General features: G+C 50.3%; 1 protein-coding gene across 2 annotated transcripts; it reads left to right on the top strand.

Annotated features, from left to right (window-relative positions):
* Positions 1 to 1,754: 1,754 nt before the first annotated feature.
* On the top strand, positions 1,755 to 6,777 carry ALDH1B1 (aldehyde dehydrogenase 1 family member B1). Of its 2 annotated transcripts, none has more exons than XM_015079496.3 (2): positions 1,755 to 1,933; positions 4,158 to 6,777. In XM_015079496.3, the coding sequence occupies exon 2, from the start codon at positions 4,168 to 4,170 to the stop codon at positions 5,725 to 5,727; it is 1,560 nt and encodes a 519-aa protein (XP_014934982.2). In that variant the 5' UTR covers positions 1,755 to 1,933; positions 4,158 to 4,167; the 3' UTR covers positions 5,728 to 6,777. The 2 variants fall into 2 exon arrangements, with proteins under 2 accessions (XP_014934982.2, XP_026895289.1); XM_027039488.2 differs by lacking the exon at positions 1,755 to 1,933 and adding an exon at positions 1,969 to 2,329.
* Positions 6,778 to 13,055: the final 6,278 nt, after the last annotated feature.

Raw genomic sequence — 13,055 nt, 5'->3', positions numbered from 1 at the left:
CCATCATGGAGTGCCAAGCACCCAAGACGTGCTAGGTTGGCCATGTGCTGTGGGAGAGCAGAAGGGGCTTAGGCAGGGGCTCCACACTTCTGGGGAAAACCAAAGCAGGACATGAACAGAGCTGTGGCAAGACACAAGATTCACTGCTTTAGTGAAGAACTACATTTTGCAGCAAGGGCTGTAAACATCCTAAGAATGACATGGTAACAGAAGATTCCATAGAGATGTAGCTTAAGGAAAAATTATATGAATCAGTCAGGGTCGAACAGGAAAATGTGAGTGCTAAATATGTGCAGGGGTAGGGATTTAATATGGAGAATCAGGTGCTGATAGAATTGTTGGAAGGGCTGGAGGGAGAAGCAGGGAGAACTAGTCCTTCAGGACAGATTCCCAGAACAAAGAAAGACATGGCTCACCAGTCTCTTTACTGTCTGAGGCCACCTCGGGTGCTATTAGGTCCAGACACACCCCTGCAGCCGTGATTCAAAGAGCAGGTAGTAGGAGTCTAGAAGCCACAGCCACAGCCCCCACCCCATACCCAGGAGGAACACCAATGCAGAATCTTCACAACCTGCCTTCACAATCTCCTGCCTCCAAAGGGGCAGGAAAATAACCTCCACCTTCCACAGCTGGCAGGGGTACTGCTATTTGGAAGCAGCCAGTTCACTCCAGAACTCTAGCTGCAAACAAGGCTACAAGAGCTTGTAGCTTCCCACTCTCTCCAACCAGAAGGAAGGCACAGTGGAGGTGGAGTGAGTCAGAGATGTGTGCTTAGCACGCTTTAAGACAACAACAAAATGGACACAATCTAAATGTCCATCAGCAGTCTACCCTACCATGGAATTAGGTGCCCACTTTGGACAGGGTGATGTTGCTTTTTAATTAATGTGACATGGAAAAGGTTCATAATAAATCACTAAGTGAAAAAAAAAAAGAAAAGAAAGAAAAAAAAGCAGGCAGCAAAATAGAGGTCACCATAAGATTTCCTTTTTATTAAGTGGATTTTTGAAAAATACGGAGGAAAAAATATGGACAAGATAAATGGCAACTTCTGGGTGAAAGGATTGAAGGTATTTTTTTTCCTAGAGATCAAAACTAGAACTTCATAATGATGTAAGCTCAATACGTAAGTCAAAATAATCATAAATATATATGTACCTAATATATGAAGCAGAGACTGATGGAATTAAAAGAAGAAATAGATCCACAATCGTCACAGATTTTAACATTTTTCTCAGAAATTGATAGAAAAACTGCATTGAAGGTATTTTAAAAATTCTTTCATCCTTTTCTGTGTTTTCCAAGCTTTTCTACATTGTGCCTATATTCTTTTTGTCCTAGGGCAAAAAACAAACAAACAAAAAAAGATGCATTTTTAAAGTGCACCCAAATAAAATCTTAAAGTTACAGGGAAGAAGAGCGGCGAAGGTGGAAGACAAGGGAGGCACAGAAGAGGTTAAGCAGAGGCTCGAGGATGAGGACCTAACTAGGTGCACCTTGCGGGAGAATATGCAAAATGTAACTGGAGTAATCACTGTGATTTGGGAAAGGCCTGCCCCATTCTGGGTCTTTGTTTCCGCTTCTAAAGGAGCGCTTTAGGACCGCACCATTGAGCCGCTAAGCGACGAGGGCGTTCTTGCTTGCCGTGAGACTCGGGGGTGGGGAACGCGGTGGCTGGGTTACCCGGGAAGTGGGGAGTGCTGCCCTCCCCTATCCCCGGCCTTTCCAGCCCCGACCCGCCCACGCCTAGAGGGAGGAGCGGCCTTGGCCCCGGGCCGCAGATAGGCCCTCCCTGGGACGCAGGCGGAGCCTCGCGGCTTGGGGTAGAGGCCGAGCCGCTGCGCAGAAGCGGGACCGGCGTTGGGCTAGCGGCGGGAGGCTGGGCTGGACCTGGAAGAGCTTGAAGCTGCACCTGGACCCGAGCCTGCCGCAGGTAATTAGCGCCCTTCTCCCTCGATCCCGAGGGCAGGCTGCAGCTTCTAAGCTTGTGCCTGCCCCCGGGGCACGGAGTGATTCCTATGGGGCCCCGGAGGACTTAGATCCCAGCAAACCTTGCCCGCCTTAGCTAGAAATCATAGCTCACGCCCATCCAGCGCACTCCAGCCTAGAGCCCCTGACCGGAGCCAGGAGGCTGTGACCCGCGCCCCCCTGCCCGCAGAAGGTGAAGTTGGTGCCACGTGCTGGGTGATCCAGAAGGGCGGCCGGCCCTTGGCACAGTGGGCACTAATACCAGGAACTGTAAGAAATTGCCCACAGTCAGAGGAAACACAAAGCTGAGACTATGGGAATCCTGGCTGAGACTCCTACTCTTACTTGCTGTGTGCCCTTGGTGAGTCCCTTAGCCTCTCTGATCCCCAGCCGTCTTCCAGAACGGGGGTCATCATCTGCCCAGATCACCCCGGGGGTTGCTGGGAGTCTCAGTGACTTACTGCTAAGAAAATGACTTGCAAACTGTGAAGTGTGCTGTGCTGTGAGCAGTGATCTCACTATATGCAAGTGGAAGCTCTAAGCACAGACCCTATTTATTTAAGCCCCTAGAGGAGGAACAGCCTTGGCTTAGCATGAAAGACTTGCCAGCCTTGGCCTATGACTATCTCTCTCACCTGGTTAGCCCCTCCACTCCCCCACCCCTGGGTTGTTACCCCTCCCCTGGGATCCCTCCCTCCTCAGACCCAGGTCTGTTGGACCCAAAGTTTCTTGTGTCTCAACACGGCACAGAGCTCTGAACAGGTTGGAACCTGAGTGTATCCCTTATAGGTCTGCTGGCTCAACCACCCTCCAAGGGAGGGCTCTGATTTATATGAAGCTGGGGGACCTGGCTGGGGCTTTGCTTTCCAGGATTCCCAGTGGCAGAGGGTGAGCCATACAGGGATGGGGAGTGGGGGTGGAGAAGGCAGGTGCAATTCCTTTTGGCTGCTGGGTGGGTCAAGACTCAAGTGAAACAGAGAAGGTGAAGGGATTGATGTCCTGGCTAAAGAGTAACTGTTTCAATGAATCTGTAAGTTTTATACCCCATTTAAATTTCATTGAATACATTTTATATACTGTCTTAATTTTATAGTTGGTTTAAAAAGTGGTTTTTTTACATTTATTTATTTATTTTGAGAGAGAGAGAGAGAGAGTGAGAGCAAGCTGGAAGAGGGGAGGGGCAGAGAGGGAATCCCAAGCAGGCTCCGTGCTGTCAGTGCAGAGCCCCATGAGGGGCTCGAACTCACGAACTGTGAGATCATGGCCTGAACCGAAATCAAGAGTCAATGCTTAACCGACTGAGCCACCCAAGTGCCCCTTTAGTTGTTTTAATAAAGTCTGCCCTGTTTTCAGAGTTGTAGGCAAGAATAAACAGACCCTTCTTCCCAGCTGCTACCAGACTTGCTACACTCCTGGGAAATTGAGACCTTTGCCCTGGGTCCGGCTGGGCCAGTGTCTGAGGTCAGCTCTGATATGCTGGGTTGGAGGCTTACCATGCTTTTTATGTGCACAGCTCTGTTCAGTGTAGCTCCTTGAGGACTTTCACATAAGAGGAAACTGAGGCACAGAGGTAAAGTGAAGCAAGCCCCTGTTTCAGAGGTAACTCTGTCTGTCAGTCCCTTGGTTTCTACCCATTATTGGGTCAAATCGTGAACAGTCTTTGTGGAAATTTTGATATATATCACTGAATAACTAGCTGTTGGGCAGCTGCTCTGTAGCAGGCATTCTTCGAGGTATCAGGGACACAGCAAAGCAGGGGAAAAGAATGTCGGCCCTCTCGGAGCTGATGTTTTATTGGGGAGAGGCAGACAATAAACATGTGAGTGTGTAAATATACTATTTGGTGTGTCAGATGGGGAGAAATAAGGCACGGGGTAGGGGACAGAGTGCTGGAGGTGAGAAAAGTTGCACGTTTGTAAATTTTACAAAAGGCAGTCAGGGGAGGCCTTGCTGAGCAGGTGACATTTGACCCAAGACCCAGAAGAGGTGAGGGAGTGAGCTGGGGGAAAGATGGGACATGAAGGAGATGGGCCAGAGTTCTTTAGGGCCTTTGTACCCCTTACAATCCATGTTTTTAGAAGTGACACCCCTTTATGCTAGCATCTTGGAACATCTTAGCTGGTGGGCCTTTGGGGGACCACTTCGTCCCCTGTCACCCATTCACTCTGGTTCCCCCTGTCCCCCTCCAGAGTCGTGAGCATGCTGCGCTTCGTGGTGCCTGTGCCCCGACTGCTCTGCCTCTATGGCAGGACTGCCCCATACTCTTCGGCAGCTGCCCTCCCCAGCCCCATCCTGAATCCAGACATCCGCTACAACCAGCTGTTCATCAACAATGAGTGGCAAGATGCAGCCAGCAAGAAGACCTTCCCAACAGTGAACCCCACCACAGGAGAGGTCATTGGCCACGTGGCTGAAGGGGACCGGGCTGATGTGGATCGGGCTGTGAAAGCAGCCCGTGAGGCCTTCCGCCTGGGGTCTCCGTGGCGCCGGATGGATGCTTCAGAGCGGGGCCGGCTGCTGAACCGCCTGGCTGACCTTGTGGAGCGGGATCGTGTCTACCTGGCCTCACTGGAGACCTTGGACAATGGGAAGCCTTTCCAGGAGTCTTATGTCTTGGACCTGGATGAGGTCATCAAAGTATACCGGTACTTTGCCGGCTGGTCCGACAAGTGGCACGGCAAGACCATCCCTATGGATGGCGAGCATTTCTGCTTCACCCGGCACGAGCCTGTTGGTGTCTGTGGCCAGATAATCCCATGGAACTTCCCCTTGGTCATGCAGGGCTGGAAGCTCGCCCCAGCGCTTGCCACAGGCAACACTGTGGTCATGAAGGTGGCAGAGCAGACCCCCCTTTCTGCCCTGTACTTGGCCTCCCTCATTAAAGAGGCGGGCTTTCCCCCTGGGGTGGTGAACATCATCACTGGCTATGGCCCGACGGCAGGAGCGGCCATCGCCCAGCACATGGATATTGACAAAGTTGCCTTCACCGGCTCCACTGAGGTGGGCCACCTGATCCAGAAGGCGGCTGGCGATTCCAACCTGAAGAGAGTCACCCTGGAGCTGGGCGGGAAGAGCCCCAGCATCGTGTTGGCCGATGCTGACCTGGGCCATGCTGTGGAGCAGTGCCACGAAGCCCTATTCTTCAACATGGGCCAGTGCTGCTGTGCAGGCTCCCGGACCTTCGTCGAAGAATCCATCTACGATGAGTTTCTCGAGAGAACTGTGGAGAAGGCTAAGCAGAGAAGAGTCGGGAACCCCTTTGAGCTGGACACTCAGCAGGGGCCCCAGGTGGACAAGGAGCAATTCGAACGAATCCTGAGCTATATCCAGCTTGGCCAGAAGGAGGGGGCAAAACTTCTCTGCGGTGGGGAGCGTTTGGGGGAGCGTGGTTTCTTCATCAAGCCCACGGTCTTTGGTGGTGTGCGGGATGACATGAGGATTGCCAGAGAGGAGATCTTTGGGCCTGTGCAACCCCTGTTTAAATTCAAGAAGATGGAGGAGGTGATCGAGAGGGCCAACAATACCAGATATGGCTTGGCTGCCGCCGTGTTCACTCGGGACCTGGACAAAGCCATGTACTTCACACAGGCACTCCAGGCTGGCACAGTGTGGGTAAACACCTACAACATTGTCACCTGCCACACGCCATTTGGAGGGTTTAAGGAATCTGGCAATGGGAGGGAGCTGGGGGAGGACGGGCTAAAGGCCTACACCGAGGTGAAGACAGTTACCATCAAGATTCCTCAGAAGAACTCATAAGAATGGCCACCACAGAGACCCTCCTCCAGTCCAGGAATTCCATAATCACCTAGACCAGCGGTTGCCAAATCATTTTTTAGCCCCAGCCCCCACTTTATTTGTCCCAAATGAACTCTTTGAGGGAAGCTCACCAAATAAAGCAATTGAAATGAGAGCTGCTCTAGTTAAAGCAGGGTTGGGGACTGGGCTCAAAGTTCTACCCACCTGCCCTTTGGTCCCAGCCCCCTTGGTGGCCCTGAGTTACTTCCATGAAATCTTGGGAGTCTAGAAAATACATTGAAAACCACCTGGACAGTGGCTTTCAGTTCTTCCTTCTGATCCAAGAACCTCCCAGTGGATTAACCTGATGGCTTAGACATAGGATGGGAAGGCGTTAGGAGTTTCGAACTAGGTGGATGCCAAATCTTGGCCCCATTTGTCAGTGACTTAACCTAAAAATTAAGGATGCTTTTCCTTTTTAAATTACCAGTTATCAGGCTGTTTCGCTTGCTTACCCTACATTTTGTTACTGATTTTCCTTCATTTGAGGGAAGGAGTGGGCAAAGAATGCATTTATATAACCATTCCTTTAAAGTAAACAACCCAAGTGTCCATCAGTTAGTGAGTGAGTGGATAAGCGAAATGTTTCCATGGAATATTCCTTGTACTACTCAGCCATAAAAGGAATGAAGTACTGACACATTCTACATGGATGGACCTTGAAAACAGTAGGCTGAGTGGAAGAAGCCAGACATACAAGGCCACATATTGTATGATTCCATTTATAGGAGATGTCCAGAATAGGCAAATCCAGAGACCCAAAGTACATCCGTGGTTGCCGGGTATTGGGGGAGGAGAGAAGGGGGAGTAACTGCCAATGGGTATAGGATTTCTTTTTGGGAAGTTTTGAAGGGTTCTGAAGTTGGATAGTAGTGAGAGTTGTACAGCTTTGTGAACTTACTAAAAAGTGCTGAATTGCACAGCGATTCACATAAAAGGATGAATTTTATGATATGTGAATTAATTTCAATTAAAAATTAAATAAAAAATACTCATAATTCCATTTGCAAATGAACTTTGGGTCAATATTCTGTTACAACTGAAAATTTTAGAGTCGTGGGGATGGAAGGGACCCAGGTGGGCATCCAGTCAACCCCCAGCCAGGTACAAAAGTCCCCTCCCCAATATTTCTAGTTGCATTTTTGTTTTCTCTTGGCTGAGTGACAAAGTGCAACTTGAAGGCCCATAGAGAAAAGCCCTGCCTCCTGCCTAGAGCAAGTTCATTTAGGTTCCCATTTCAGGGCTTCCACATTGTCACCCAGCCTCTACCCAAACACACTGCCCCTCCAGCAAAGCCCAGCATCAGGGCCATTCTGACATACTAGGGGTTTCCAGACTTTCACACCTCAGAGTTCAATGTATTTATTGTTAGTCTTCTGACCTCATTCCTCATCTGAAGGGAGAAATTCCAAGTCAGCCAGACCACGGTACAGAAACAATGCTGATCCTCTCTCTCCTCGTCTTCCATCTTTCTAGACCTCACGAGCCCCCATACTTCCCGGTCCACTCAGTCTTGGAAATGCACAGCGTTGGTTGTCATCTCTAATGTCCTGTTATCTCACCGAGGCATCGAGGTGATTTTGTCATGTGTCTTCGGGAGTGGGCCAGAAACTGCTTCCTGAGGCCCAAACAGACCCCTCTTCTCCCCTTCCTAGGGCCTACTTTCTGCACCATTTGTCTAAGGCTGGGGTGACCCTGACTGCCCTTGCAATGCACACCTTTTACCTATTTCTCGTGGAGGCCATTGGTGGGGGGAGGTGGGAGGGAGCCGGTGGCTGGGTGGGTGGGGGTCTCTACTGACTAACAAGTAGCATCCTAATGTGTTCAGCCTGGTTCCTCATTTGTTCTCTACTTCTAAACCAAGAGGGACTGTCAGAAGGTGTCCCAGTGTGGGTGGGACTGCAAAAAGACGATCTAATAGGTCTCACTTCCGATCCCTGAAATTCTGAGACTGAGGAGTCAGGTCAGATTCCTAGTCAGCCGAGCCACCAAGGCCCCTCTGTCCTCTGTCATTGCTCTGGTTGTGGGAGGTGTGATCAGGAGCCTGACCTGGACAGCGTTAAGGGCAGGATTTCACTTGGTCCTAGATGTTGCAATTCTGGGCCACCACCCATTCAACAAATTTGCACCAAGCACCTCCTCTGTGGAGCACGATCTCTGCCAGTCGTCTTCACACGCCAGCAAAGCCTCACAATCTCGTAAAGTAGGCAGTGGGCTGACCCCTTTTAGATGAGGAAGTGGGAACTGAGAGGTTTAGCCTGCAGCTCATTTGGACTCATTTTCTCAGGCATACACTAGGGGCCAGAAAGGGGGCCAGTGTCTAACCATACCTTGAAACCTCAAGAGCCCATAGCAATGCTGTTGAACAAGATCAAACACCCTGCTTCTCTGCTGGATCCACTAAGGCTCCCTTGATCAGATCCCGGATCCCAGATCCCAGGCCTTTTAAAGAAGTATAGTTTGGGTTGACTCTATTCTGGGTGTGAGGCTGACCTCTGGTGGTCACCTTGTTAGTTAATTTGCTTGGATCATTCATTCATGGGGGGGGGGGGGGGGGGAAACAGGCTCAGGTGCCAGTTCTAGGCAGGTTGTGGGGAAAGAGAGTTGAATGAGGCAGTCCTGACCCTGCAGGAGCTCACAGTGTGGCAGGGAGACTATTCCCAAATGAGATGAAAGTTCTGTGGTAAGTAGAAGCACAGAGGCCATGAGGTCACGGAAAGAAAGAAAGAACATTAGGCCGACACAATATTTATAAGGCACCTATAGTAACATATATGGACTCATGGAATGCTTCTAACCACCCACAAGGTACTTATTATTAGCATTCCACTTGCTAAACAAATGTGGAGGCCCAGAGGTGTTCAGCTATTTTTTTTTAATTTTTTTTAACGTTTATTTATTTTTGAGACAGAGAGAGACAAAGCATGAACGGGGGAGGGTCAGAGAGAGGGAGACACAGAATCTGAAACAGGCTCCAGGCTCTGAGCTGTCAGCACAGAGCCCGATGCGGGGCTCGAACTCACAGACCACGAGATCATGACCTGGGCCGAAGTCGGCCGCTCAACCGACTGAGCCACCCAGGTGCCCCTGTGTTCAGCTATTAAGTGGAGCCAGGATTCAAACTCAGGTGTCCTGACTCTACTGCACCCCACTCGGCCCAAGGGAGAGGCCCAAGGGAGGGGCAGGGGATCTGTTGGATGAAAAGGAGGTAACCAGGCAGACACAGGAAGCATGTTTCTGGGAGAAGGGCCTGGGGTTTGTGAGACAGTATGGAGGGTGTGAGGAATGGTGTGTGGAAAGGACAAACCTGGGAAGAAAGGCCTGAGAGGAGGCAGGGGCTGGATTATGAAGGGCTGTAGGCCCGACAAGGAAGTTCACATGCTGTCCAGCAGTGGGAAGCCGTGAGGGCTTCCCAAGGAAAGTGATAGAATCATATTGTAGTTTCTAAAGCTGGTTATGCTTCAGTGGAAGGATGGGTTGGGGGGTCGGCCTTGAGCTGATGACACTGCCAAAGTGATGCTGACCTGAGCCAGGTGTGAGGATGGGTGGCAGATCCTGGCAGCCCACAGGTGGGCTTTCAGGTGTGGTGACAGATTGTGGCAAAAGGGGAGTGAAGTTACAGTGACCCATTCTCCCAGCTGGGGACCAAGTGGCAGTAGTGCTAGCATTATGAAAGGGAACCTAGCTGGAGGGGCAGATTTGGGGACAAGGTGCTGAGTTCATTTATTTGCTTGTTTATTCAACACATTGTATTCAGTGCTGACCATGTGCTAGGAACTATTATTCCAGGTGCTGGGGACACAGTAGGGAGCTAAATACCAGTCCTGGACCTTTTCCCTGATGGGGGAGGCTGACCACAAGTAAAATAAGTGAAACAGTCTGTCAGATGGATAAAAGAAAAGTCTAGCTGGGAAGGAGAATAGGGAATGTGGGTAGGGTGGGGTTGGAATTATAGTTTTCAATAAGGTGCTCAGAGATGGTTTCACCGAAGAGATGACAAAGGACTACAAGAGTTATGGAAATGGCAGGTGCAAAGGCCCTGAGGCTGGATGGAGCACATCTTGGGGGCTCAGAGAACACAAAGGCTGGAAGCAAGGAGCCAGAGTGGAGCAAGCAAAGGCTAGAGATGGAGATAGAGAAGTAGAGGGTCTTGGGGTAAGGGCAATTAGAGCCTTGAAGGTCACTGTGCCAATTGGGGCCTTTACTCTGCATGATGAAGGAGCCATCAGAGGTTTTTGAACAGAGCAGGGACATGATCTGACATGTTTTAAAAGTATCACGGGAGCTGCCATGTTGACAACAGATTGCTGGGAGAAGAAGGATAGCTTGATCCTGATAATGCCAACATCGGTGAGTGAAGAATGAGAATTCCATAAAGGGCACTAAGGAGAAGCAGCTGAGAACCATGAGGAAAAGACCTGAGAGGCAGGAGTCAAGAAGCCAAGGAAGGAGTGAGTTTGCAAAGGGAGGGAGCCCTCGGCAGAGTCAAGTGCTTCCAAGAGGTCAGGTAAGAGGACAGAGAAGTGTGCCCTGGCTGAAGCCTCAGGGTTCCCTCGAGACTTGGTAAGAGCAGTTTGTGTAGAAGGGTAGGGGTCGAAGCCAGACTACTGTAGATTGGGAGCACCACTTAATCCCCTCAAACCCCTGGGATCTATACATTAATCCTAGAATTGGAGGACCTTGGGAGGAAAGCAAGGAGGCACATTATGAGGGCCTTGGAGAGGCCCCAGACTCCCCACTCACTTAGGTAGAGGGGTGGACCAAGTAACCCGTTCAAGGCCATGGGGCTCCGTGGTGCCAGAGCGTGGCCTGAAGTACAGATTCCTGGCCCCCAGCCACATACTCTTCCCACGTGTCCCAGCCTAACTTTAGTACCACAATAAATGCCAAGTTTGAGGGGGTCAATGCAACAACCGTTTATTTCTTACTTAATCTTGGTTAAGTAATTAACCAGTGGTTAACGAGTGGTTAATGAATAACGATGGTTAATTTCTTGTAATAATCTAATGCAGGTGTCCAGTTAATTGGCACTTATCTCCCACATGGAGATTCAGAGGCACAGATTCCTTCCATCTTGTGGCTCCACTGTCAGCAATGGTTCTTAACCATTTATGTCATGTATTCTTCTGAAAAGCCAACGAAAGCTACTAGAAAAAACTGCGCCCATGCCCATCCACATAAAATTCTGAACACTTTTGGGGCGCCTGGGTGGCTCAGTCAGTTGAGTGCCTAACTTCGACTCAGGTCACAATCTCCCGATTCATGAGTTTGAGCCCCACGTCAGGCTTTGTGCTGACACACCAAGCCTGCTTTGGATTCTCTGTCTCCCTCTCTCTCTGCCCCTCCTGTACTCACGCTCTCTCTCTCTCTCTCTCTCTGTCCCTCCCTCTCTCTCAAAAATAAATAAACATTAAAAAAATTGTTTTTAAACTTCTGCACACTTTCATGGGGCTCACAGACCCATGAATCCATCTACAGAATCCCTAGGGGTCCACAGACCCAAGTGAAAACCCCCACGTGGGGCCTCAGAGACCTCCGTGTCAGCTGGTAGATGGGGACAAAAGTGTGGAGAGGACCCACCTACTTTTTTAAAGCCCTGGACTCGGCATGGAACACATTGCTTCCATTCAGTCCACTGGCCCAAATGACCTGACCCAACCAAGGTGCCGGAGGAGGCTGGGAAATGTAGTTACAAGGACATTTTGACACTGGGGAGAGGTCCCCAGTTTTCAGCAGATAGCTCATCCCAGCTCTAACACACATGACACCTCCATGCAGGTGTGCGTGATGTTCCTCACAGAGATATTTTTAGAGTTTAACCCTCTCATGGGCCATTTGCGCCCCACCTTCCAGCTTTGCTTGTGTTATTCCTTCCTCCTTTCTTCTTTCCTATCCAAACCCAGCCCATTTTCTCAGACCCCTACTGAGGGCCCATCTCCTCCAGGATGCTTTCTCTGACCATCTTAATCAGCCATCTCTGGCCCCTTTGAGCTCATAAGGCCCACCCTTCATTTAGTTTTGTTCTGTGCCAGCTCTTTTTTTGTCAGCATATAATGAAATGGGTCTCACTTTTTGTCCCACTGGATGGTGTCTTCCACAAGCCCCCCCAGCATGTCTGACCTGTCTCCCTGAGCCCCTGCCACCTGGCACCCAGCCCTCCGCATCCCCTCCAGAGTGGACCGAGCATGTCCACTCACTCACGCAGGCTCGGGGCAGCAGGACCGACCAGGAATTACAGGCTTTGGAAGCGGAGGAAGTGACCCAGACCTACAGACTGTGGTGCAGCTTGACCTTGCTTCTGAGTCTTCAACTCCAAAGCTAATGCCCATTCTGCCTGAGGGACAACTATGGCACCTCCAGCAGCTGGTGGCTTGGTGCCACCAGCGACTCGGGGGGGGGGGGGCTGTGAGTGGCAGCAGACCCTCAGCACCGAGCAAGGTTGGTGGTCTGCAAATGTGTGTGGTGGGTGGGTTTATGAGTGGAGGGAAGAGAGGCTTCTGCACACCATCCCCACCCCCCAATGATTTTTCCTCTTCCCTCGACAACCAGCCACTGCCCTGAGGGAGATTTAGGCATGAGGAAGACAGCCATAGTGAAAGGAGACAGATTGCTCTGCCTCCTGGCTGCCCCTGATGTACTTGCACCTGGACTCAGAGGGAGCCCTGACTGTAAAGTCCACACTCCAGGAGACAAAGTCAGTCCCACCAAGCCAAGCATGGGCAATCACTGCTATCTGCTCTGTCCTGGGTGACAGGCTCCCACGTTCTGAATTCATTATTCAGCTACAGACGCCAGGCCACTTTCGCTTCCTTTAATTAATTAAAATATCATATAATAATCATTCTCTGATTTAACGTTCAGGAGGCCCTGGCAAAGGCTGGGAATGAGGAAATTCATTAGAGGGGACTGTTCACTGTCGATTGATTTGCTCGTTCTTATTAATTTTTCTTGTGTCATCCATCCTGGGGGAGTGGGGAGGGCAATGTTTTTTAAAAGACATAGGATTAATTTTTACCATAAAATCTGAAGAAAAAGTCCATTTTGACTAAAAATTGGACTTTTTTGTGTATGGTGGGAAGTGGTTAGGTTTTGGGATTGAACATTGGCTTTTGAACGGTCTCCCTTAAGCCCAGTTATAAACAGGAGACTGTGAGTCAGGCTGCCCACCGCTTGGAGCATCAGGTCCAACCTCCTCCTCCCAAATGCCAGGTGGCATTTAGGGGTGTGGCCTAAGACTGCTTCCCCCACCTGCCACCACAGCTCCAGGCAACTGGTCACAGCTCACTACT

This window comes from Acinonyx jubatus, chromosome D4 (assembly GCF_027475565.1).
Source record: "Acinonyx jubatus isolate Ajub_Pintada_27869175 chromosome D4, VMU_Ajub_asm_v1.0, whole genome shotgun sequence".
Classification (NCBI taxonomy): Eukaryota; Metazoa; Chordata; class Mammalia; order Carnivora; family Felidae; genus Acinonyx; species Acinonyx jubatus.
The sequence above is the reverse complement of the archived record's forward strand: the minus strand, read 5'-3'. Positions and strand labels throughout refer to the sequence as shown.

Bases quoted from the DNA above. Each gene is read 5' to 3' on its own strand.
- ALDH1B1 (XM_015079496.3), top strand. From the start codon at position 4,168: ATGCTGCGCTTCGTGGTGCCTGTGCCCCGACTGCTCTGCCTCTATGGC.